Source organism: Prionailurus bengalensis, chromosome F2 (genome assembly GCF_016509475.1).
Source record: "Prionailurus bengalensis isolate Pbe53 chromosome F2, Fcat_Pben_1.1_paternal_pri, whole genome shotgun sequence".
Lineage (NCBI taxonomy): Eukaryota > Metazoa > Chordata > Mammalia > Carnivora > Felidae > Prionailurus > Prionailurus bengalensis.
The window spans coordinates 41,937,647-41,965,590 of NC_057353.1; the positions used below are offsets into that span (position 1 = coordinate 41,937,647).

At 38.1% G+C, this 27,944-nt stretch overlaps 1 protein-coding gene and 1 non-coding gene across 3 annotated transcripts; both read right to left on the bottom strand.

Annotated features, from left to right (window-relative positions):
• Positions 1–1,735: 1,735 nt before the first annotated feature.
• On the bottom strand, positions 1,736–24,477 carry CFAP418 (cilia and flagella associated protein 418). Of its 2 annotated transcripts, XM_043601417.1 has the most exons (6): positions 24,266–24,459; positions 19,098–19,185; positions 15,678–15,742; positions 15,071–15,136; positions 7,480–7,575; positions 1,736–3,874 (listed from the first exon to the last, which is right to left on the bottom strand). In XM_043601417.1, the coding sequence occupies exons 1-6, from the start codon at positions 24,418–24,420 to the stop codon at positions 3,721–3,723; spliced, it is 624 nt and encodes a 207-aa protein (XP_043457352.1). In that variant the 5' UTR covers positions 24,421–24,459; the 3' UTR covers positions 1,736–3,720. The 2 variants fall into 2 exon arrangements, with proteins under 2 accessions (XP_043457352.1, XP_043457353.1); XM_043601418.1 differs by lacking the exon at positions 7,480–7,575 and having other exon boundaries at positions 24,266–24,477.
• A 440-nt stretch (positions 24,478–24,917) lies between these two features.
• TRNAS-AGA lies at positions 24,918–24,999 on the bottom strand. The gene has a single exon. It is a non-coding gene; the product is annotated as a tRNA-Ser (tRNA).
• Between the last annotated feature and the right edge of the window lie 2,945 nt (positions 25,000–27,944).

Here is a 27,944-nt window from a genome sequence, read left to right on the forward strand (position 1 = left end):
GGAAGAAAACCCAGGAGTATGAGAAAGAGGCTGAAAGAGAAGAGAGAAGAGAAATGGCAAAAGAAATTGAATGCCTAACGGAGTTCTTGGAAGATTATGATGGTAAAGATGACCGAGTATTACAGAGGAGCTTCCTTCAGAAAAGGGTGCATGATAGGGAAAAGGAAATGGAAGCAGATGAACGGGATTGAGGAGAGAGAAGGAAGAACTAGAGGAAATCAGGCAGGGCCTTCTGGCTGAAGGGCGCCAGGATCCAGATGCAGAGCTCCAGAGGACGCAATGAGACGGTGAGAGGGTGCAGACAAGCACAAGAAAAGCAAGAACCAGAACCAGAGGAAGGAGAAAAGCAAGAAAAAGAAGAAAAATGAGAAGAACCCATGAAAGAGGAAGAGCCAGAGCAAAAGCCTGGTCTCAAACTCACTCTGAGGCCATCAGTTCTGCCCCATCTGTTCCCTCTGCCAGTGGCAATGCAACCCCCAAAAGTCTTGGGGATGAGTTTCCCTGTGATATTATTATTGCTCATGAAGACTCCCCAGATCAACAACAACCTGAAGAACATAGGCCAAACAATAGGGCTAAGTCTTTTTTTTTTTTAATATTAATGTTTACTTACTTTTTGGGGGGGGGGAGGGGCAGAGAGAGAGGGAGACACAGAATCGAAAGCAGGTTCCAGGCTCTGAGCGGCCAGTACAGAGCCCCACGCGGGGCTCAAACTCACAAACCATGAGATAATGAAATGAGCTGAAGTCGGATGCCTACCCAACTGAGCCAGACAGGTACCCATGAGTAGGGCTAAGTCTCAAATGGGGTACTTCCAACAGTCTGGTCAGTCTAATTCTGTGAAGGGAGAGAAACTCCCCATAGATGGTGTCTCAAACAAATTTGAGGATGAAGTCAGTGATGATATACTATGAAAAAGGAAACTTGGATTACCGTGAGGATGACAAAATGCTGCCCAAAGGCACGGTAAACACTGAAGAAAAGCACAAACGTGTAAGAGTCTCACTGAGAAGATCCTTACAACCAAACCTGAGCTCTCTGCGTATCTCCCAGGTTGGTCTATTGTGGATTCTCTATTGACAGAAGGACAGATTAGACCATTGATTAATAAGAAAATCATAGAAGGGGCACCTGGGTGGTTCACTCAGTTGAGTGTCTGGCTCTTGGTTTCGCCCCAGGTCATGATCCCAGTGTTGTAAGATCGAGTCCCGTGTTGGGCTCCTTGCTGAGCATGGAGCCTGCTTAAGATTCTCTCTCTCCCTCTGCCTCTCTCCCCTGATCACTCTTTCTCTCTTAAAAATAGATAAATAAATAAATGAAAATCATAGAATACATAGGTGAAAAAGGAGCTACATGAGTTGTTTTTGTCTGTTCCAACGTTATGGCTCACAGTTTACCTCTAAGTATTTTCGATGATGTTGCCATGGCACTTGATAAAGAAACAGGAAGTTTTTATATCAAAACGTGGAGATTACTGATATATGAAACAAAAAAATTGGTCCCGTGAAGTGAGACTCTTTTTCACATTAGAAAAAAAAATACCACTGCTCTTTTATCATACATGTACACACACACACTTAAACTTATGGCATGTTTCTCTTCTCCAATGTAAATAAATAAATTCTCTGATCAACTGGATGGTTTGAAACTCTTGTTATCATTTTAAAAGAAATTACCGAAATTATTTCAAATTAATCCTCATATGAATATTTTACTATAAAATAAAACAACTAAATACAGAATAAAGCTATTTATTATTTATAGGCAGGATTTATTATTTACTTATTATTCTAGGCAGGATAAGGATCTGAGAGTATAATACAGCTCAAGGAAAGTAGCTACCTAGCTTGACAAAAAATAGGTAATTGCTAAAGTAGAAAATGAGAAATATTGAAAACAAATAGGCAAAACATCTTGAAAGTTTTATAGACTTTAAATTTTAAAATTATAACTTATCAGAAACTATACTTTTCTTATGCATTGTTACTAAAATAGTTGCATTTTGGCTTAAATTATTTATCCATCAGTATACAAACATAATATTCTTTCTACATTTTAGATTACAGATTGTACAACTGCCAACAACAATGTGAGCTCATATATATATTTCTGACATTGGGGAATTATGTTATGGAATGCCAAACATGAGCAATGTATCTAGGATATAGAATAGGTATGAAACAATAAAAAAGAAAAAAATTTTCAAATTAATGATTTAGTAAATTTGCACATTTGAATATAAAGAAAATGTCATCATTATGACCAATGGTTTCTCAATCAAATCCCCTTGTTTCTCATATAATTACACACAGATAAAATTTTAGGGAGTAAAAACTTTTTATTCAAAAATAAAGTAAGTAAGGTCTGTATACATTGTCAATACAAAAATGTAAGCATCTGCCACTATGAGTTCCGTTGCAATGCTAGACCTACTAGAGTAAGTTTTACAGGTAAGTAAATGTGTCACGGCTAGGAAAAGGATTTTAATGGCCGATCCTTCTTCTTACTTGAATCAGGTGACTGGAATGGATTCAGCTTAAGACTAAGCAATCACAACTTTGCTTCAATTACTCTCTTTCAGCATACCTTGTGTCATACATTTGAATGATATCTTAGACACATGCAACAAAGAGCTTATGGTAGATTGGAAAGCCCCCAAAATTTCTTGATGGTGCTGGGAACTGATAGTTTTTAGGTAACTGACTTCCTGAATGGGCTGCTATTGTAGGGTTTCTCAAGTCTCAGTGATGTAAAGGAGAAGCCTAACAGATCACCTGTTGGTTCAATTATGCTTTATTTCTCTTTCATGCACTCCTGTAGTAAATAATGTATTAACCTAATCCTACCAAAAAATCAACAGGCTGCCTGAGAAAATATCTTACTTGATGTTCACTTGATGGAATTTTAGGCACTGAAGGCTAGAAAGTACTTGGAAAAAATCTAACAATGATCTATCTGTATTAGGATTTTTCCTTGTGATTTTAGGTGCATCAAAAAAAATTTTTTTTATATATAAATGGATTATTTGTTAAAATAGCAAACTAAGTAACTTTTGATATCTAAATCAAAAAAAGAAGAAATAAGTTAAAACTAGTAATACATATTTATCATTATTATGCATATCACTGTGAGTTGTTGAGGTAAGGTCAGATATAGGCAGTGTTTTCATTTACAGCATACCAGTACTCCTAAAAATCCTTCAGTGAGCCACTGATCACATGGTTTCTGCCATGTATAAATTATGATTTTTGGCAACAATAGATTTGACCGGAGGAGATGATGTATACACCCCTCAGTGACCTCTCTACACTGGCTGGCTTTATCCCCTTTAAATATTATACGTGAGGAATATTTAGCTAAATGTATTAGCAGTGACTAATACTGCAGTTGCTAATGAATGGCTATATGTTTGTATAAAACGTCATAATTAAACTTCCATTTAACAGGAGATAGGTTAGCAAAGAATTTGGATGAACTGCTATCTTATTTACTAAGTAAAATGCCCATATATCGAAAAGAAATAACTCCAAAATTATTGGACACATTATCTTCTCAAGTCCATTTGGTCTTTGAAAATCTGTGCTGTATAGCTATTAAATGAAATTTCCTGTCTTTTTCCAAAGGGCATGATACTGCTATGTACCTTTACCTAAATATGATGATGATTAGTGGAGATTGCTCTCACGGATACATTTGTTTAAACACAAAAAGTTTGCATTCTTAATGTTTACCACAAACCCAACGAAGCTGATGTTCAGTCTGAAGGTCAGTCAGTTCTTCAATAGTTCTCCAGCTGCACTGGCAGGCATATGCCCGTGTTCCTTTCTTCTTTACCAACTTTGTTCTTAATTTGTGGAATTCTGGCATGTTGTTCCTATTAATAAAAAATGAAGATTTTAGCATAGTGGCTTTGTCTTATCAGAGATGACATGATATGAGAAGAGAGTAGGAGGGATGGTGGTTCATCTCCTACCTCAAATACTCACCTATACCATATTTTTAAAAGCCTGCAATATGGTCAGTGGAAGGCACATAAGAGGCATAAAGACAATAGGCTTCTGATGGGTTAACTATAGCAATTTTTCATTAATAGAGAAAAAGTGCCTGCTTTTTCTATTTGTTGAACTAATACTGTATCTTTCATTTATCAGAAAGATATACTATTAGCAACAGAATAAATGTCTATGCTGCATTAATGTTTATTCATTTTTGAGAGAGGCAGAGAGATAGAGCATGAGCTGGGGGAGGAGCAGAGAGAGAGGGAGACACAGAACCTGAAGCAGGCTCCAGGCTCTGAGCTGTCAGCACAGAGCCTGACATGGGGCTCGAACTCACAAATTGTGAGATCATGACCTGAGCCAAAGTCGCATGCTTAACTGACTGAGCCATCCAGGAGCCCCTGTCAGTAATGTTAAAACAATTAAATCAATGGGCAGGACCATTATAAAAAGTGATAACTATCTGACTTGATGCTACTATAAAAAAAAAAAGAAGTTAATTTAAGTTTAATTAACTGAAAATCAATTATGGTTTTCATGATAATCAATGTATCAAATTTATGTAACAGAAAAAAAGGAAAAATTCAAAATGAAGTGATGAAAAAGTACAAAGCAAAATTATGAAACACAGTATAAATATTAAAAAAAGAGACAAAAAGTGCTATTACCTTTGAGGTCACTGCAATGGAAGGCAGGCTACAAAGTGCCCTCTGGTGGCCAGTGGGCACCATACTCAGTACTGTATTGTACTAAACCCAGGCATAATTTAGGTTTGAACCTAACAAAATCTCAGAGATTTTCCTGGCCAACTTTGTTTTCAGAAAACTGACACTTTGACTAGGTAAGTGTTACAGCAAACTAGGGGAAAAAATGAATAATCTAAGTTTTATCAGAAGGGAAAAAACTCCACAAAACTGTGTTTAATGAAAACTAAGTGGTTAAATGAAGAAAAAAAAGTTCTTTATTCAAGCTGTAATATATTGTGACAAATTTAACATTTGATACTTGACTGAATCCTTAACTGGAGATTTTATGAGCAGGAGTCATGAATAGCCAGGAAACTAATTAATGTATTCCGAATTTTTTTTAAGGAAGCACATATCTTAAAAGCTTAGAGGGATCCCTGTTGGGGGGGCTCAGTCAGTTATAAGCATTCAACTTTGGCTCAGGTCATGATCTTATGGTTTGCGAGTTTGAGCCCTACGTTGGGCTCTCTGCTGTCAGCACAGAGCCTGCTTTGGATCCTCTGTCTCCTTCTCTCTCTGCTCCTCCTCCACTTGTTCTCTCTCTCTCTTTCTCAAAATAAAGAAATAAAAAAAAAGCTTAGAAATATAATTTTCTGTAAAGAAAATGATTTAGTAGAAAAACACAAGCACTTTATTTAGCTATTATGGCAGGATGATCAAGTAGAGCTTATACTTCTCTTTGAAAATTCCAGAACTTGTCAAAGCTAGAATACACTATTTCTCTCATCTATAAAATAAGGACAATAAAACAAACCAAGGTACAGACTGACACCACTATAAATGGTTCCCTGTGTTGTCAGGCAATTAACGGCATCCTGCAAACGTTTTAACTTGCCTTCTTTGGTGACCACCTACTTGTGCTTTTCTTCAGCTGTGATTCCTTACCCTCCTCAAATGTTTCATCTTCCCTCCAGTCCTTTACTTTCTGTAGATCACATCCCCATTCAGACAGCTAGGCCATCAAATGTGAAAAATCTTCCATTTCCTAGCTTTCCCCCTGAATACATCACTATTTTACCTCCCTCTACTCAGTCACAGAGGGCTCATCCCAGCATTGATACTACATGCATTCTATTATTCTACACTAGTTTTATAAAAATTTATGGTTTATACTGGTGACATATGGGGGTTACTGACCACTCATTACATTAACCGGAAATTAGTATAGAGCAGAGGATTGAGAAAAGTCAGAAATGGCAAAACGGATCTGAAATCACAAGCTAAGTTTTCCAACTCTAGAATTAACAAGTGGGCTAACCTGATCTGGGATTTGGGGACTTCACTAGGCTTTATTTGGGTTGGGAAATGTGAAACCTCTCAAACTGTAATTTTTCCATGTACTTGTATATTTGAAGTTTTGTGAAGCGGATTCACAGTTTTCATAAGATTTTGAAAGCGGTTTGATGTGAGACAGTTTAAAAATAATTCAAGTAGAGAAGATTCCTATGGATTTACATGAGAATGGCTGCCAAAAGAGGTGCAGAAGAAACTCTCACCTTTTTCCTTCTCTTCACTACTGGAGACAGCTGCAATATATTCTGATTACTTGTATCAGAAAATACAATTCTTATTCAGGCCCAGGTTTGGGCGGGGGAGAGGGGGTGCAAAATGCATGCCTTATGCGCTTTTATTAGTTTTTAGCTCTTAATTTTTATTTGAAAATGTGAAGTACAATTCAGATACATTTTTATAACTTACATCATCTTAAAAATGTTAGGTATGGTGTAAGTATTCAAGAATTTACACACTGTGGGGCACCTGGGTGGCTCAGTCGGTTAAGGGTTTGACTTGATTTCAGCTCAGGTCATGATTTCACGGTTCATGAGTTTGAGCCCCGTATCGGGCTCTGTGCTGACAGCAAGGAGCCTGCTTGGGATTCTCTCTCTCTGCCCTTCTGCCACTCACACCAGTGCACTCTCTCTCTCTGAAAAGAGTCTGCCACTCGCACCAGTGCACTCTCTCTCTCAAAAGTAAATAAACATTAAAAAAAAAAAAAGAATGTGCAAACTGCAAAATATGAGTAAGACACTATCCTGAGCACAAGGAGGAAGGCAGACGTATACCAACTAAGATTTTCAATCTTCTATTCCAGTGAGTGCTATGATAGGTACAAAGTGCTGTGGAGACACAGGAAAAAACGAAATTACTTCCAAGTTGACAGGAGTGGTGAGGGAATCATGGAAGACACGCAATGAACTGTACCCTGAGGGGCAGTTCAGGTTTAAGTAGATAAATGGTGGGATGGTGGGAAGGTGTCCCAGGACGGGAAGAGCTTGCACTGTCCGAAGAAATGGCAGTACTGAGTACTCTGACGCAGCAAAAATCTTGTGAAGGTGAGAAGTAAACTGGGGAAGGACAAGGTGGATGACAGACAGATGGGGGCTGGCTTGTGAAGGGTCTTGCTCTGTACTAAGGAACCTGGACATGCTTCCATAAGCAGAAGACTTTTGGGCAAGAGAATGGCACCCTCAGAGTTATGCTTTAATTCTCAGCAAGGAAAGGGTGGTCAGAAAGAAGAGAAGGTAGGCAGAAAAATCAGTGAGGAGGCTCTTTCTACACTCCTGCCAGAAGTAACAAATCGTCACATAGCCTGACAGCAGATGGAGAGATGAAATGGTCAAGAGGTGGAGGCTACATGATCTTGCCAAGTCCACCAAGAGACATTAGAGCAAAATAAGAAATAAAAAGGTATACTGGTACGTTTTTTCACAGAGGGAAGTTCTCTGGAAACATACCTGAAAAACAGATAATCGCATGATTTGTCCCACATAAAGTCGTCGTAGCTTACTACCCAGAAATCACATGCTACACAACGCAGATGGTCACAAGCTCTGTTCAGAGAAAAAGAACAGTACGTTAAAGATTACTGGTAAAATTAAATAGGGAATTCTGGTGATTTATTAATAGGATACACCACATATTAGAGATGACTGAGTAAACAACAGAAAAGTAAAGATTAATGTGATTACATCTTATTTTTTAACTAAAGGACTGATTATTTTTCAGGTAAAAATTTTCAGGTTAAATTTCTGCACAAACTTGCAGGTTTGATTTCTGTACAAACCTACATATTTTACTAAGATCTTACATACTGATACACACACACACATGCATACTGTACAGATATAAGACAGACAAAAGGGATGTGCAGATCTTTTAGTTCAGTGGTTTTCAAATTGTGTCTGAGGGAGATCTTCACTTAGGATAACTTCTTTAAGTTGCTTCCCTTCCTATTGAAAATTCCAGGGGCGCCCCTATCACAGAATTTGCCACATTATATGGAAATGAATCTATCACCCCATAAGCTACTTAAATGCTGGGACAGTATCTTACTTGCTTCAGTTGCCCCACTATTTGGCATTAATGTATTCATTCAGTCACTTAAAAGATATTTACCCAAAGAATACTATGTGCTGGTAACACTCTGTCTTCATGGAGCTTAGATTCTAATGAGAGAAGAAATAAACAATACTCATAATAACTAAATAATATAGTATGTTAGAAGGTGAAAAGTGCTTCCAGTTTTTGAAATGATAAGTAGAGTAAATAAAATTGGGAGTATCGGGAGGGAGTGGATTGCAATTTTAAGTAGTCTGCACAGGCCTCACTGAGAAGTACATCTGAGCAGGTTCTTTAAAGGGAGTGAGAGGTGGTTAATAAAACGGGTTAAGAGAAGGTTATATTTAAGAAGCCAGGAAAAAAAGCGTATTTTTATGTTGATGGTAAAGACGCAGAGAAAAGAGAAACACTGATGATACAGGAGAAAGAGGGCAGAATGGCTGGAATGACACTTAACAGGTACTAGGTACTTACTGAAAATGTGAGGAATTGAAATGTCACATGTTTCTCAAAACTCATACTACACAGTAAGTTTAGGAGTAAAATGACAATATGTGGAAATACTTATGAACTGCTGCTGCAAACAATTTGATTTGTATAGTGACTGTGATTTACTTTAAAAAAGAAGACATTTCCTCCACTGTTTGAAGTATTTAAAAACTAGAATCAATGTACGGGGTGCCTGTGTGGCTCAGTTGGTTAAGCGCCATACTTCAGCTCAGGGCATGACCTCACGCCTTTGTGGGTTCGAGCCCCGAGTCGGGCTCTGTGCTGACAGCTTGGAGCCTGGAGCCTGCTTTGGATTCTGTGTCTCCCTCTCTCTCTGCCCCTCCCCCGCTCATTCATTCTCTCTCTCTCTCTCTTAAAAATAAATAAACATTAAAAAAAAATTAAACAAACTAGAATCAATGTAGATACACATTTGATCATCTAAAAATTAAAAGGAAATAAAAAGAGGCTTTAAGATACCAAAAACAAAGTGAAAAGACCAGTGGTGACAGAGTGGAAGAAAATATTTTCAACACATTGCTGAATACTTAACGCTATAAAAGAGTGCTTACAAGTGACAACAACAACAACAAAAAACCCTTAAAAAAAATTCAATCTCTCTAATTCAGGCATCATAGTATAGACGTGGAGATAGACTGCCTAGCTTCAAATGTGATTCTACTATTTACTAGCTGTAGTCAAAAAACTTCATTGTGACTCAGTTTCCCATCTATAAAATGGGGGTAATAAGAATACTTCTATACCTCCTAGAATTATTATTGGGACCTAATGAGTTAATACCGGTAAAGTGCTAGTAACAGTGCCTGGCATAGTGTTTGTTAAATAGTTAAAAAATAACATAATTAAAATTTAAAGCAACCACAAATAAATGTTTTAATCTAGCACTTTCAGACATTCCTGGTGGGTATGTAAATTGCTATAACCTTTTGGGAAAAATCTTAGCACTATCTTAAAATCAAAATTACCGCTAGCTGTTGCACTAGCAATCCCATTTTTGGGCACCTATTACATATAAACAAAAACATCAGTATATAAGCATTTATCGGGAATCTGTACTGAACTGCAGCACTGCTGAAGTGGCAAAAACAGGATAGCACCTGGATACTTATTAAAAAGGGAAAAGACTGAACAACATGAAATATATTTATACTATGGAATATTAGGTAGCTGGATGATAAAGAGAATTAGATTTATCTATTGACCTAGAGGGATGTCTAAAGTAAGGTGCACAGTTAACATATATGGCATGATCCTATTTTTGTAAAAACAACTGAAAAAATTTCCTGTATAGGTGTTTGCAGGTTTGGAAGAACATGGAGAAAAGTGTGGAAGGTTATATACTATGTGACTAACACTGGCTGCCTCAGGGGTAGTGGGAATGGAGGGGAGAGAAGATTATTACCTTTCTCTTCATACATTTTTAAATTTCGTTTTTATTTTTTAAAATAAGCATTCAAGACATCTGCAATTAAAAAATAATAAAAAAAACCCCATCATTATATATATTTTTCACTTCTCTCTAAAATTCAGATATGGTAACTTCAAAATTGCGAATATTTTTTGTGCTGACAATTTCTTTGAAAATAAATGCTTTTATTTTAAAAATGATTACTCATAAAAAAATAAACACTCAAAATCTATACAAGTTTCATAAACAATTCTGTATTTTCTTTCAAACTGTTAACAATTTATAGGGTTGTATTTGTACATATGGAAATTTAACACAATTACATTCGTACGTATTTGAACTTGGAGTTTGAACGTACAAGTCAGGAAATGCAAAATGATGATTCCCAAAGCTGCCGTAACTTGCTTTCTTATGCATATGTAGTTTATTACATGATTGCACAGAGTGTTAACTTTAATGCCTTAATACATATGTGCAATTTGGCTAAATTATTGCTGTTGCGGGAACTATAATTTAGAATCTCCTGACATTTTGTATGTGTAAAATCTCAACCATAATGTTAAATATAGCTTTTTAATTTAATTTAAAATTTAGTAGTTTATTCAAATCTACTCACACTACCACATTTTCCTACAAACACTGCCCTGTGAGAAAAATAAAACTAACTTGCAGCTAAGAAATCATTCTGCTGCTACGATTCACTCTATTAGATCATAATTAGTAGCAGCCTATGAAATAATCCAGTCTTAAAAGTAGTTTAAAAAATAGGAGAGTAAAATTCGATCTGGCTTGAAAATAACACTTTGGTTTTATCTATACTTTACTAATGCCACCATGCTTCCTGCTACTACTCTTTCTCCTTTCCACCAACTGGGTAAAAGACTCAAATCTTCACACTCTAAATTCATTCAGCATTACTCCCAAACCAGAGCTCCAGCTAGAAATCAGACAAATAAAACATATGGAAAATTAGACTCAATTTCCTTTATGCCCTTGGCATGTAAATAAGTGCTTATTTTTAGGGCTTAAATACATTTCTCTCTCATAACTATGTACATATTAGAGCACCTCTAAAAAAAAAAAAAAAGGCATGATTCCAATGAAAGATAAATTGTCAGGATTCTTCCTCCAAAATGTGGAGGGAACTCAAATACCAAGTTGTCACCATCAGCTTTGTCCTTTTGTCCAGCTAGTAAGTATAATCTTTACAATTTTAAAGATGTTCATGATGGGAATACCCAAAATACAGTCCAATATAGTCTTCTGCTTAGACGCTGGTTCTCAGTTAAATCCTGTCAGATATGCACAGTGGACTAGGAAGCCTTGATGTTTGGCAGTTGGAAAATGACAGTAGCAGCAATAGAAAAAACATCTAAGATTCATCCCTTTTGCATATATTACATGGTCTGCTGCAAACTGGTATACTAGAAAGCATCATAGGCCAAGAACACGTTACATATTTGAGTCCTCGATTTGTAATAATTTTTGTGACCTTGGCAAGGCGCATTACTTGGGGTGTCATTCTTGACAATGTTCTCTCTTAATTCCCATAGCCATTTAAACACTGAGTTCTGTCAGTTCTAGATTCTAAATAGCATAGACATGACACCTTTTCCCTACAGCTACTGTCACCACTCAGGTTACAGCTACCATCACTGTCTCTTTCCTGGAGCACCATAACTACTACCTGCTGACTGGTCTCCCTGTGTCCTCACCAGTCTTGTCCCTCCAACTTCTTATCTATGTTCCATTCAGCAGCCAAAATGACTTCCTTTATCAATACAAGTATGATTGTCACTCCATCTGCTAAAAACAAAATCCAGTCCTCCCTTCCCCAAACAAACAAAACAACTAATGGCTTCCACTGCATATATCAATACATTTTCTAAAATCCTCCAGAGGGCTACAGGACCCCAAACAAAAATGTCCCTCAACTACCTTGCCAGCCCCATCAAGAGCCATTCTCTCCCCCACTCACTATGCTCCAGCTCACCTGGCTGTCCTGTGCTACTCCAAAACTCCTTCCCAGCTCAGGGATCATCTAACACCATGTGCCCTCTGGCTCTAATGGTCCTCTCTTTGCTAATTCATTTTTCATGCTGTAGTCTGGTTAAATGTTATTTGCTTAGGGAAGCATTCTCTAACCCTTCCTATTAACTGGGTGCTAATTATCTACGCTTATAGTACCCTGCACTTTCCCTTCAAATTATGTATTATATGGAAATTAAATACTTATTTGTGGAATTACCTATTTAAAGTCTCTCTCCTTATCTAGACTGATAACTCACTGAGAGCAGAGAAGTGTGCATTTATTTATCATTGACAACCTAGGACCTAGTAAACAGGTGGCTAATATGTGTTCAATGAATTTGACACCAGTGTCTCAATTTCCTTATTTATAAAATGGGGTTAAAAAATCTTGCTCTATTTGGATCCTGGTTTTTTTCCTGTGGAGTTGAACCAATAAGCATATTTAAAACAGTGCTCTGGACAGCATAAAGTACTTCACACATAAAATGTTTTACATGCATATGAACAGGTCTATCCTTCCCCTCCTGTGGGTATAGATCTGTGTTATGAAGAGGATGGTCTATGAGGGTATCTTTGTAATGGTAAGGAAGAAAAGATCCATGAATATAAACATTTATCTATGCATATATATGATAACAGTATGTGTTTTTTCCTTTTGTAGCTGTGCAGAAAGTAGGAAGGGGTTTGATAGATATTGGCATGCTCATGGGTCAATATTATCTAATAGGATCCCCCAGGTATAAAAATAGGCTGTTCTTTTGTCTACTTAAATTCCATCTGGAGCAAGACTCTTCTGTGCTAGAACCAAAGTACATGTAAAAAACACCATATAAAAGAAAATCTTCATGAAATATTTACTTTTTGGAAGTGAACCAGAATGTATTATCTTAGAGACCATTTGTAAAATCAGAAGACACCTGTAAGTAAACACTGATACATATTTCCTGAGATAAAATGGAAAAGTAGTAGGAGAATATAGGACTAGCAGCACTGCCATTTGAGAAAGACCCACAAATAATTGCAAACTATTACTCAAAGTATCTTAGCTATGTTTTGCACCATCGGCATACTCTAATGTACCATTGCATTTAATCCTCACGATATCTCCATGGAGTATGTTCAGTTTTTACAGGTGAGGAAAATGAAGTTTTAGAAGATAGATCCCTTCTCTCAAGGCTTCCCATCTCGCAAGTGGCACAGTGAAGGATCTGAACTCAGGCATTCTACCATCAGGGCCCTTTCTCTTCATGCTCTGCAGGGGTCATCATTTGCTTCTTTACCAGTTCCTCTCCTGGATAGGGTTGTATGTATGTATGTATGTATGTATGTATGTATTTATTTATTATTTTTGGCATCTAGTATTTAGTATAAGGGCTGGGACATGCTGGGCATTTTAAGAATATCATATAAAGAAAAGAAAAAAGAAGCTCAAATAGAATGAGAATGAGAAAAAAATTTGTAGATAAGCAAAGACAGCAAGGACATACATTAGAAAGGACAGCCATTCTAGAAAAAGGAATAAATGTGAAAAACATTCAGAGGCAGAAAAATGTAAGTGGAAAGTAGAGGATAACAAATGTTCTGGTGGAAGTGAAGTATCCTAACCCGGCTTTCACTGGAGGTGAAGCCAGGAAGAACACGATCTGGCAAAGCAAATAATGACTCTAGAGTTAATGTGAGATGAATGGTAGCTTTCATTTTCCCTCTGAACAGGGGAGATGTGCTCAAAAGAATATGTTAGGGATATTATCCTTCATGTTATATATGGGCGAAGCTAGAGAAGAAGGAGTGGGTGGTAACGGGGAAACTACTGCAGTTCCTAGGTGATCTGAGAGAAGCTGGGGTTGGAGGGGGTGTGGTCTGGAAACATGGAGACAAGTCCCAGTGGCTCCACATGGGTAAGTAAGGACTGCCAGCAAGCAGACTGTACTCTTCTGTGAGGGCCAGCTTGTGTTTCTAATTCTTTGAATAGATGGCCCTCAACGCACAATGATTCAAGTGCTATTGTTATTTACAGCCCTTACAGCAGACAGCACCCTGGGGGACTTCTAGTAGCCCATCTGAGCCATTCTGCTGCCTGTTGTTTCCAATACAGGGTTCCCCACACTCCCAACCTCCCTTCAGTCCCATGGCCTTTCTTTCTAGGCTTCCTAGGATCTAGGCCAGCACCACTACAAACCCTCCTACAATGACGTTTTAGATCCCACTTCTATTATTCAGTATAACCATTATTCCTCCTAAAATGTGGTCAACATGCAATTATATATCTCATTCTTTTCTTTCTTAAAAAATTAACAGAAAGTAGAAAAGTGTTTTAGAAACGACTAGACAAAATATAATAACCTAGACAAACAGGCCTCTGCAAAAACAGAATCAACAGTCTCAGGACAACAGAAAGATATGCTTAAACCAATTTGTTTCCCTACATTATGACAATAATAATGGACTATTCTAGCAGTAATGGGGTGGGTGGTATCAGGACCATAAGACTGTCCTGAAAGAAGTCATGAATGAGACAGTGGGTGTAAGGGGTGGGGAAGAGACAAATAAAGGAGGGTTTCTGCTTTTTAGGCATGTAAAATCAAGTGACTATGTTTGAGAACTTTCTGGGTACTGAAGACCCAGCTTTCTTATGCTGTTTGGCCAAGACAGTGGGTAACACATCATGTAGCTGCACGGCCACATTTGCCTGTCTCATCCACTGGCTTCTACTGCCCAGAAGGGAAAAATGGCAAGGCAGAAGCTCTCTCTTGGTGTCCTGTGGAAAGCAGACTTGGATGGGAATGAACCAGGCACTTCACGTGGGGCTTAGAAATGGGCATCAACACAATGAACAGCACACACCCAACATCACAGCTTTCATCAGCTATCGCCCAGAATAACAAACATTTCAGTATAGTGTTCTTAACCTGGCTAATAAAATACACCTCTCATTACAAAACAGATGGATGCCAAGATGATAAGAGCTACATTTTAAGGACAGGGTATCAACTGGGAAAAACCTAGTTAAGAAAGATAATCTATTTCTGACCTCCTACCTCTGTGAAGTATTTGTTCCAATTCCACATGGAGCAGTGCTTCCACCAAGGTACACTGGGCTGCAGCTAGACGTGTTCAATAGATGGGAGAAAAAATTACAATAAAAAAACATGAGAAGTGAGTTTGGCCTCATTGACTCTATATACTTGTAATCAAACAGTATATTTTGCTGATCAGGCTAATTTTCAAAGAAGAGGTATTTATTCCAGAATCATTGTGTTATTGGATATAACCTGTACATTCCGGAACACTCAAGGAGTTAAAATGAGTCACAGAAAAATGTGTTTGCCAAATAATATAAGGGACAAAGTAAACACTGAAGAATATAACAGAACATTAATTTTGAGGAACTGTTCACACTTATTTTTTTTTCATGTGGCAGAAAATTATTTACAATGCAATAATCTTCCATTCAAGTTCTTTTACACTGTGGGGTCACAGACCGTAAGAACACCGAAGATATTGCTATTGGTCTTTCTCTTGAAAACCAACCAGTGCTTTGTTGTTCAATGTCACTGTTGTTTAAATGGTTACAAAATCTACTAGACTATGCTCATAGTGTTTGCTCACTAGTGTGTATAATTCACTAAAGCAATCTCAACTTACCTTTTACCAAGGCCTTGAATGGGAGCTCTGACAGATGTGTTACCTGAAGATTTAGATTTTAATTTCTGTTAAAAAAACAAAACAATAAAGGCCAAGGGTAACTTGAAGAATTCTAACATAAAATCTAATATTCTTTATTTTATAACAAGAATATTTTTTAAATGACTTAAATACAAATTTTGTATAATTTTAAAGTTACTGAAATAAAAACAATGATCAAAACCTTTTAAAGGCAAAAGGGAAGTAGACCTCCCTAAGGAATTTGTAAATTACTCAGCTTTTAGTCTAGGAAACTGATATACTGCCATTATTAGCATGCTAAGATTTAGAGTCACTTTATAACTCTTCAGTTAATACTAAGTTCAATGATTTAATATGAAGGACCTGCTATTTAAAACTTCATCCTGGAAAAATTCAATTGAGGAGGAAAAAAAACCTCAGACTCATTTTTAAAGGCTGTAAATGGTACTCACCTGAACTGAAAATAAACTAACCAAACTCCTGGGTAACTTCAGAAATATTAATTTTGATCAAATGGAATGGTACCAACCAATAGACATTCAAGGAAATTGTAGAACTACCTAGTTACAACCATACAGTAGTTCCTATATGGTTACATAACATCATCATTATTAGCAAGCATTTATTAAGTGTTAACTGGTATATGGTACCAAACAACATAAACCAACCACATACCAGGACCACCGCCAAGGAAAGGAAGTAAGATGGAGAAAATGCAATTTAAACTATGCAGAGACATGACTTTATTTTACCTAGTAGGTGAGGAAATTTAACGGAGGCAGAAGTATTTTGTTTCACTTTTTTTTTTATTTGATGTTAAACAGAACTGGAAAAATTTTTGATGCATGCCTAAAAGATAAAAACGTGGATGAGTCTTTTTTTTTTTTAATTTGGGGGAACATGTTTCATGTACCATCCAGGCTTGCACGCACAGTATTTGTTGTTCTTGGGCTTTCTTGTGTGGGTCTGAGAACAGTTCAGAAATTCAACAGGAGTGAGCAATGGGGGAGGAAGCAGTGCTCTCTTCTCTGGAAGATGAGCTGCTAAGATAAGAATAAGGTGGGGACAGATACCTCTTCAAAGACACCTCTCTTCCTCACCCAATCCATGTTTTACATAGATCTGCTCTCCTCCAGAAGTTTATTTAGATTGTTTTTTTCCCCTCACGATCTGGAGAACTGAATACAATAACTAAAAAAAGGGAGTATCAGAAAAAATGCAAAGAAGTTCACCTACCCACAATTGTAGAAATTATTTCAATTTAGTGTATTTTAAAGCCAAAGCAGAGAAGTATTTCCGTCTCCTTCTGAACTGTCTTGAAATAAAGAGATAGTACCTCACACACAGATACATGCCCTATGGTACTTAGTAACAAATTGTTCAGATCCTTGAGTAACAAGAACATCATGCAGTTTTATCCTACTATTGATTAAATTAGCATTGCTATTTGGCATTTATGATGCATTCTTGTTTGCAGAGTACTCATCATTCTTACTATGTTGATATGTTAATCAACTGGGTCATCAGCCTATTAATTTACCATCTGCTTATGAACAGAAAATGTTAAATTTAGAGAAATAAAGATCTTAAGCTCTATACTAGTCATTTGATTTTTAGTCTGGCTACCAAAAATAAAAGTGGCTCTTATCTCTATCCTTACCACCACCACTGCCTAGTAATTTTCCCCTTTAAAAAAAACCCTCTTTGAGGGGCGCTTGGGTGGCTCAGTTGGTTGAGCGTCTGACTTTGACTTTGGCCTGGGTCATGATCTCACAGTTTGTGAGTTCGAGCTCTGCACTGACAGCTCAGCGCCTGGAGCTGCTTCAGATTCTGTCTCCCTTTCTCTTCCTTCCTCAGCTTGTGCTCTCTCAAAAATAAATAAACATTAAAAAAGCCCTCTATGATAATATATTTTTCTTTCTTTTTTTTATGTTTATTTTTTGAGAGCAAGCAAGCGAGCGTGAGCACACAAGCAAGGGAATGGCAGAGAGAGGGACAGAAGATCTGAAGTGGACTCTGTGACTGATAGCAGAGGGCCTGATGTGGGGCTCCAACTTATGAACCATGAGATCATGACCTGAGCTGAAATCAGGAGTCAGATGCTTAACTGAGCCACCCAAGCGCCCTGGTATTATATTTATCTCTTAGATTTTTTTTCCCTTCGTGGTCCCCGTAATTTAGACTTCCATCTGGCCTCCTTCTCTTAAATTTCACAAATGTATTTTCACCAAACCAGTAAAAATTAATGTATACAGACTCTCATCCACTGCTGGCCACAATAGAAATGGTATAGTCACTTTAGAAAACGTTTGGCAATGGGTAGAAAAGTTGAAGATAAGCACACCTTATGACCTAGCAATTCCTCCTCTAGGTTTGTGCACCCTAGAGAAACTCTCGTACGTGGATAAAAGAAGCCATGCAAAGATTATTTGAAGAAGCAATGTTCCTAAATGCAACAACTGGTCACAATCTAAAGGTCTATTACCAGGGAAGTGGGTAAACAAACTGTGGCAGAATTACATAATGGACTATTGTACATCAGTTAAAATGGTTTAGGATTATATAAGTATGTAACTAAAATATAAAAGTATAGATGGAAAGGATAGGTTACCTGTGGGAAGGAAGGCAGTAGAGTAGGATTTGGAGTTCTTAAACTATAATTTTTATTTCTTTAAAAATAAATCCAGAGAAGCGAATATGACAAAACATTAAGATATGTTCACTATGGGTGGTAAATATATAGCTGGCAGTTATATTATTTTATAAGCTTTTTATAAGGTTGATAGATACAAAAGCACTCAAACATTAAAATACAAACAATGTACTCATTGGTTCATGGGATAACAGCAATGTCATTGCATCTGGAACATTAAGCATATTTCTATAATTAAAGCTGTTTTCAATCTTTTATTTATTTTTATTTTGTTTTTAGAGAGACAGAGCACGGGTAGGGGAGAGGGGCAGGGAGACAGGGGTAGAGGGAGAGAGACAGACAATCTTAAGCGGGCTCCACATGGGGCTCAATCCCACAACCCCGGATCATGACCTGAGCAGAAATCAAGGATCTGATGCCCAGGTACCCGCTTTCAGTCTTTTAGAAAAGCATTCTTAGAGTATACAAATAAATGTAAGAAACCTATTTCATCTGTGAGCTGACTTCTGCTCTAACAGCTTTTCTAGTTTCATTCTTGCTGAGAAATGAACAGCAAAACACATACTGAGAGTTTTTAATATTTTATTTTTTCTATAACTCTGAGTAGAATAATTCCTTTAAAATAATTGTATTTCTCAGAATTCAAAGGACTACAGATACTTGTGCATTCTATACATTTACAGACTATTCTAAACATGTCTTGAAATAATGAAAGAATTACTGCACATTTATAATACTTGACTTACAAAAGGTTTTTTGTCAAAGTTGGGCTCTTCAAATATTTCACTAATAAGACTGTCAAGATCATCTTCTTTTGCAAATGTTTCTGTTGATCTGAAAACAAAACAGCTGAAGCTTAAGTGCAGATAAAGTCAGTCAGTATCAGAAGAATTTTGTCTAATTGGTTTATTATTAGAGTTGATAACAGGAGGATAAATGTGATGTTAATTATTTTCCTTCTATAGACATAGTTGAAGACTGTTGACACAAAGATGCAGTTTATCAGGTACAAATTCATATATGTACTTTACTATTTCACACTTAAAATAAAACATTTAAAGCTATATTCAAGAGAAAGCTGGGCATTACCTTTCTAAATTACATCAACCACTTATTTAAAGAACACAAGATACGTACAATTATAAGTAGAACCTGAGAATTATAAACAAAGATAATTTTAATTAGTCTTTCTAATTGTTTCCCTAAGAGTTCCATTGTAAGTCAATAACCGTATCTCTTAACTACAGGAGCTGAATGTTATATAATCAAATGATCTATCTATCTATCTATCTATCTATCTATCTATCTATCTATCTATCTATCTAACAAGAGCATTCACTTGACAGAATATCTCAACTACCTTTCTACTTTGTGCAGGGAAAGCCATCACAGGACTATTGATATGAACTGTTACTGCACAAAACTCTTTAATAGCTAACTAACATTTACTGAATACATACTATATAGATGAAGAAGCAGGGACTGAGAGATTCAGAAACTCACCCAATATCATACAACTAGTGGGAAGAGAGGTTTGGAATTCAATCTAGGGCAGTCCGCACACCTAATGCTAAACAAGAGGAACTCTTTTTAGAGTTTGTTATAGATGCTTTATATCAACTCCATAACTTAATTAGACCATTAAAGTGTATATTTTAGGAGATAAGTTTAGTCAGACTGATTTCAGAAATGTATCTACTCTGAAAATTCTTTTATTTATTTATTTATTTATTTATTTATTTATTTAAGAGAGAGAATCTTCAGCAGGTTTCACACTCAGCACAGAGCCTGATGTGGGGCTCGATCACATGACCTTGGGATCATGACCTGAGCTGAAATCAGGAGTTGGACGCTCAAGCAACTGAGCTACCCAAGTGCTCCTGAAAATTCTTAACTTCAGGATTATAATCCTTCTTTGTTATTGCCTGGAGTAATTAACCCAATGTAAGAAAATCCAGACACTGAATGTCTGATTCCATCTATCTCCAGGCTTTGCCTCTTCAGTTGTTCCCTCTATAACTTTTACCCTTAAATTCTTCCACTCTATACTGGCTCGTTCCCTTGACTTACAAGTATATACAGGACTCCAAAAATTCTCTTGAGCTGCCACCCTCTCACTCGCTCCTGAAGTCTATATCCATTATTTCTACTCTCTCACAAATATATGGGATGGTGATCTGGGTGAGGGTTTCTCAAACATAGAACTACTGACATTTGGGACCACATCATTCTTTGGTGTGTGTGTGTGTGTGTGTGTGTGTGTGTGTGTGTGGTGGTGGTGGTGGTGGTAGAAGCAGGGCTGTTGTGCACTGCAGGATGTTTTACAGCATCCCTAACTTCTACTCAATAGATGCCAGTAGCATACCCCTCCCCAGTTGTGACAAATATGCCAAGACATTGCCAAATGCCCTTGAGTGGTAAAATCATCACTGGTTGAGAGCTACTGACCTAGTTTAAACTCTCTGAACCTCAGATATTTTACCTGTAAAAATGAGATCTAGATAACTATTTAAGACTTTTTCCAGGTTTAATACACTATCTCTGGCCTCTACATCCCTCAACTGTAGTGAAACTTTTCTCTCAAATGTCAACACTGCCTACATCACTAAATTTAATGGCTGCTTTCAGTTCCACCCCCCTTTAATCTTTCGAAAATGCCCAAGGCTGTGAGGCACCAATTCCTTCAATTTCTTTTATGACAGCAGGTTGCTAAGTTGTTCTCCTGAAATTCTCTCCTCCTTTAGTTTTTAGGATATTCACAATTTCAAGAATCAGATGCACTCAAACTTTATGAACCCAATAGAACTATTAGGGATCCACACTTACATAAGATTCTGGTCTGTTATACCATTTCATGATGCATACAATTGCCTATGCTTTATTATAGAAATGAAAAAAAGAAGAAAAGAATGCCATTATTTCAGTGAGAACTCATACAAATTTTAATGGATCCTATGATACTTTTTTTTGGTCTTTTGATGCTATAATACAGTAATCTTTTTTTTAGTTCATTTACTTATTTTTTTAGTAATCTCTACATCCAACATGGGGCTCGAATTCATGACCCCAAGATCAAGAGTTGCATGCTTTTCCAACTGAGCCACGAGGCATTCCTATAATACAATAATCTTAATCAAAGGTTAATAAACACTTATTGGTCCCCCCCAACTTGGCTTCTTATATTCTAATCTTGATTAAAGATACAGTTTTTGTCAAAAGTAAAAGGCATACTCTAAAATATATATACATATATATTTATATATATACTATATATATAGTATATATATAAAGTATATATATATATATATATATATATATATACACACACACACACACACACACACACACACACATATAAACAGTTGAGACCCAAATGAAATGTAAACGGTATATATAAAAGCTTAAATCTAGATCTACAATATCCTGGTAGGCCTGGAAATATGACCTTGGGCAAGTAACTTTTACTTAGTTTGGTCAGTGAAATGGGGATAATAATATTATTTACCTCACAGGGTTGTGGATATTAAATGATATGACACACACAAAGCACTTAGCATATAGAAATGACTCAATAAATGTTGGCTATTATTATAGCTATCATCTAGGAGGTTATGATATTATCTGTAAATATTCCCATCTGTATCATCCTGAACCACTTTAGTCCTATTGCAGTTCAACCCAGTTTTTTTTTTTTTAAACTAACCAGTCCTTCTCTTTATCATTTTGAATACTTCAACAAATTGTATAGGTTTTGACCTCTTACATAAGCAGTTGTTCCTGGTATCCAGATGTAGCATGGTCATTTATTATTTGTGGAGCTATCATTTTAAGAGACAATTTCAGTATTTTAACTCTTATAAGGGGAAGAGATACTGGCTACATTGCTATACAATTGACAGGTAGTCTGTTAACAAATTCATAAAAAAATAGGTTCCTAATTTTTTTTAAACATTTTAAAAACAATTTTATTTATTTTTGAGAGAGTGAGAGACAGAGTGAGAGCAGGAGAGGAACAGAGAGAGAGGGAGACACAGAATCTGAAGCAGGCTCCAGGCTCTGAGCGGTCAGCACAGAGCCTGACATGGGGCTCAAACTCACGGACTGTGAGATCATGACCTGAGCTGAAGTCGGGCACTCAATGAGTGAGCCACCCAGGTGCCCCGGTTCCTAATTTTTAGTATCAGTTTTGGCTCATGATAAAATTTTAATGTTTGACCTCATATACCAGGTAGGGACTGTATTTGGTTTTAGGTTTAGGGCCTTTGCTGCTGTTTTTTGCATAATTTACCTTTACAAGTACATGGCCAAATGAAAAGTTTTAACACACAAATAACAGCAGTACTGGTTTGCTACAACTTTTATAAAAGTATTACTTAAAAATCTGATGTAGTAAGATGGGATGGGATGCTAGAAACATTATGGATGGATTTTAGTAGTGCAAGAACAGGCCATGGAGAGGCATAAAGGACCCGTTTTTAAAGAGGATCCACCTCAGCAGCCCTTTCTATTTTGAGCAGCATGCTCCAAGACATCCTATCCATCCGCATGCTAGCTCTCCTAAGATGAAGGCTTTGGAAAGCTCTTTGATAAATTCTCTCCATCCCCCAAAGGAATGAACAAAAAGAACCAAAGAAATTGTAAAATAACATTGCTGTGGAATGTGGACGGTGGGATGTACTGGGAATGAATACATAAGACCTCCAGCATACAAGGCAAAAATATATAAATTAATGAGTGATATTTGCATAACTGTTCAGTCAAATAAGTATTAGCTCCTTCAAAGTAGTCATTTTAGTTGGCTCTACATTTGTTTTTTCAGAATACTGCCCAGTACTTAACTAATTTTTAGAATTTGTTTCTGAACTTTAGAATCTTTTCAATGTTTTTTATCTTCTGAGGGTCAATTTTTATAAACAAATGTCACTAGAGGTTAGGTCGGGTAATTTGGGTACCAATGTTGGGTAAATACTTCTGGGAAATCATGCACCTGTACATCAAGGCCAAACAAAACCAAACTACAGACTCAGTCATAAATTGACAAGAATGACTTTCTTGAGTTATTCCAAAGCTGCCTCTGTGTAATTACACAAACATTTCCAACATAGTCACTACAGAGATTCCCAGGTCATCACTTTGAAGGGCAATATTCATTCTGACACAAAAATTTTGACTTTTTGGGATTGAGGAAAAAGAAGTCTTATTATTTCATGATTATACAGAATCAAAAAGATGGACAAATTTGAAAGGTAGTTTTTAGGATCAAAACCCAGAATACTTAAGAAATCTCCTGAAATTTCAATTTGGATGCCTGAGATTCCCTGAGACCCTTACCTGGGGGCCACAGGGAGAAGATAGGTGGCTGTACTAACATTGTATTCACAATAATTAACTATTTATCCAAAATTTAATATTACTCACTTCTCTGAGTTTAAAAAAAATTAGCTAATGATGACACAGTATAGAACGGAATCGTTTTCTCGAACAACCGGCCCAAGGATTATTCTGCCTGGGGAATTGGGTCAGAGGCGATAGGCTGAGGTTCTTTGTGCGAACGAATCTTACAGTGGGATGAGGACTCACGCTAAGGCAAAGACCCTGGTCAGAGTGGTCCTCTAGGGCGGGTCTCAGGAGAGGACCCCAAAGCTGCACCTCGCACTCCCCCGCCCCATTTGAGCCCCCGGGACCTGTCTAGGTGAAAGAGACTGGCTGAGGGCTCTCACGGGGGGATCGCTGGTCCTTGCTAAGAAATGCCCAAATCCTCCCGGACAGGGAGTTGACGTGTATGCTGCCCTAGGAGTGGGAGCTCAGGATCTCGGCCCGACTAGGGAGAGGAGCTGGAGATCGTGGGCAGCGGGCGGCTTTAGGGCGTGTAGCAGGCTTTACCCAGGACAGCTCACCCCTCCCGCCTGTTAACCTGAGATTTTCTTTCGCTTCGGCTTGGTTCCGGTCGTTGCTGAGGATGCCGCCGACGCAGCCTCTGGGCCGCTCGACCATGCCCAGTCTGAGTGGGTCTGGTCTGCAAAACTTGGATTCGACCTCATCCAAGAGCTCGTCCAGGTCCTTCGCCATCTTGAATCGTTACGTCTTTCTCCCGTTCCCGTCGCGACAGCGCCGGGTGGTTTCCAGGGGCAACGCGAGGATATTACAGATCGCGCTCTCGCTCGCGGCCACTCCCGCGCATGCGCTTGTCGTCCCAAGGCAGCCCAGGCGTCCGAGACGCCCGGACGCTGACGTGCTCGCGCAAAAGGGCGCAGGGGGTCCGCGAGTCCTGGCGGAGCTGGCCAGCCCGCGGGGCCGGAGGTCGGAGCTGTCCCTTTTTGCGCGACCTCGCGACGCTTTGCTTTTCTCCGCTCCATATTGGCGTGTTTTGTTCCGTCTCCCCCTCCTGGGCTCAGGTTGTAACCACAATCACGCGACACCCTAGCTCCCTCACGCGCTCCTTTTACGGTCCCATTGGGGTCCCCATTGTATTCCAACCGTTCAAAATTCCTTAAATAATCTGCGGGAAACACTGGGAAGAACTCTCCGAAACGAAAACAAGTATCGGCAGCAAAAGTTCACCTTCCCGTAGTCGGCAGGATTCGAACCTGCGCGGGGAGACCCCAATGGATTTCTAGTCCATCGCCTTAACCACTCGGCCACGACTACTGCTGCTGTTAATTTTGGCAGTGAGATCTATGTAGGCTCTTCACACGAGTGTGTACAGTGTAACAGGTATGTTTGGATCGGGGAGAAAAACCATTCAAAGCTGTTCTGTCAGATAAAAGCGTATTTGAATGTTATGGTTCTAATTTATGAGGGATTCTTAGAGGATATCCCGTCCAACTCTTTTCTATCAGAAAAAACTGAGTTCTAGTCTGACTTCTTAAGTTAGAGTCAGAAAACAGGAGGGAGCTAGGAAAGCCTGGTACTAACGTACACCTGCTTTCTCAGTAATGGAGCCGTTTCCGGGACGGAATCTGGAACCTAGGGGCTCTGGCCAGCTCTAAGCTTCCTTGCCTGGCTCCCAGTTCCTTCCTTACACTTCTCTCTTGTACGGATAGCTCCCAGGAATTTCTTTTCATGCACCAGACACTAAAATGCTATTATTACTCACCGATTTAAATTCACTACGCAGGATCAGACTGTCCCATCGTGCCCTAAACTTGAAGAGTGTAATGCGTGATACAAATGTAAGGTGTTGTCATTTAATGGTATCCCTGTAAATACTACCCACAGTGTAACCCTTGGAATCCCTGAAAATAGTTTGATCCAGGTGATTTAGTAGCTTCATTTATTTGGTTTGTTGTTTGTTTAAAATGTCTTTAATGTCCCTGAAGAACAAAATGCAGTGGTGTGCTGGAGCCAATGGTACCTGCTCACTAGAGCCCACCTTTATATTTTTATGAATTTTGGGAGCCAATTGTTAAATGCAACCATTAATTAGAACTAAATTATATAAACTTACAATTAAAATAACGACACTAAAAACAACAGTAATGCTCAAAATTCACCATAGTCTAGTTATTTCCCCACATTTTATTATAATTTATGCTGTTGAGATTAGTTATGTCTTTGTGTCTGAAATATACAGAGGTTGTTACGGTGAATCTCATGCAGGGATATCACTTTGGGTAGTTTGAAATCAGCCTTCATGGGTGTAATAACACCAGGGAAATTGCAAATGCTATAAAACATGGCTTTTTCTCCATAAGAGCTGATTGTCAAGCATCTACCAGCAACTACTAATGTTACTATCAGACCAACTGAATATTCCCAGCAAGGCAACACTCCTCTTATCTGTAGGGCTGCCCTGCTTATTCTCCCTGCAGCTTTGTTTTAGCCATAAGAATCCTGACATACTGTCTGATTTCCTACTCAGTTCTTTAAAGTTCCCCTCCCTTGCCCCCCCTCCAAGTTGCCTTACTAGGTGATTGTACTCGGAAATGGCCTCCAGCAGAACGACAGGAGTAAGCCATTTGATACTGAAGTTGCCCTTGCAACGTGGGTTCCAGGGGGAGTAATGCACAGTCGCCATCCAGTTTAACAGGCTTAAATTAATGATTTGATTTTTCTCTAGAAATGATGACATCTGAGGTGGTATGGCCAATAGTTGAAAGATCTATTAGCATGTAGAAGATTTGCATGAAGGACCGTGAAAAGTTAAAAGTGGAAATGCTTGTAGTTGTGTGTTTTGTTTGTTATGAATATTAGAAAAAATTGGAGCTTGTTTCCATCTTCTTCCACTCACATCCTCATTTTAATAAAATACCACGTATGGATAGATCATCCAGAGGTTGGTGCTTTCAGAATTTTGCTTACAGCTCATTCAACTCTCCATTGGGTCTCTTGACTTTAGTCATGTTGTCTTTCTGGTTTGCCTTAGAGAAAAGTTCAGTGTTTACAAGGAGAAATGTCACATGTCACATATGTGTGTGGCTATGTGATAAACTGTAAATCATAGAGAGTAGACTATTAAAAATCTCTAGGTGTCAGGAGTGATACCAGGTGTGCTTCAGTGGACTGTAAACAATGGAAGTGGATGTACATGATGAATGTATACATAATTTTAGAAGATTCTACATTCATGCAAATCATATTAGATTAAAAAAAACTATTATATATGCATTTTTGGTATTTTCTTTTTGTTTTCCAAAGTGAGGAATCTTATTTATTATTTCTATAGTTGTTAATATGTGTAGACAGTTATGTAAATCCTTGTCCCCTAAGTCTTTCCCAGTTTTGGAAAGTGTAGTGTCAGATGTGTCGTAAGGGAGAATAGCCAAGTGTCTTCAGATGATACAATTATTAAACATGGTAAAAGGAGCATGCTGTGTATTATTACATTACTTAGTATTCCAAGGAAGTATTTTAGAAAAAAGTGTCCAAAATAAGAAAATAAAGCCCTGTTGGCTTTTCCAAGTAACTGAAGAAAGCTCTGAGCCTGCCTTCTTGCTAGCACTGTTCTAAATGAGTTAGGGGTGGTGATACAGCTGGTTCTGTTGTCCCACACAGCTCCAGGCCAACCTCTTCAGTTACAAGGTGTTTTATAATCCTCTTGGCCTTTCACATAATGAATTGCAAGGCCTCTTTAAATTCCCATGTACTTGAGTTTAATTTCCCCAGCCCTGCTTTTCACCCACACACCCCAGACCTTCTAAATGAACATCCACTGTTGCCCAATGACAGTGGTGCGAGGGGAGGCATCCTCCCAGAACATTTGCCAGCCCCCCAGCAGCTGATGCTGTGGAAGAAACAGAACAGCACTGAGGCAGCTCCGGTTCTTTTAAGTGGTCCCTGAGTTAGGCCTCGATGTCGTGTAGGTAAATTCAGTCCAGAACACGCAGGATCTTTATTGGAATTTGCCCATTCTACTCTCACAGCTGTGGAGAGTTTAGACTAATCACAACCCTCACTGGGATACTATCATCTTCATAATTTGAAAAAGGATCAGGAGCCTGCAGGCTTGGAACATCTTGAGAAAACTCTGGCCCCAAAATACATCATCACACGTGGGGGACACCACTCACAGCATCATCGCAGAGGGCTTAAGAATGCTGAAATCAAGTATTTCTCTGGCGTGATTTCAAATGGCCTGAGAAATCTGAGAACTG

Coding starts and splice junctions, on each gene's coding strand:
- CFAP418 (XM_043601417.1), bottom strand. CDS start 24,420: ATGGCGAAGGACCTGGACGAGCTCTTGGATGAGGTCGAATCCAAGTTT. Junction 15,743..19,097: donor ACTTTGACAAAAAACCTTTT/GTAAGTCAAGTA, acceptor TTTTTTTAACAG/AAATTAAAATCTAAATCTTC. Junction 7,576..15,070: donor GGAACAAATACTTCACAGAG/GTAGGAGGTCAG, acceptor TTCTCTGAACAG/AGCTTGTGACCATCTGCGTT.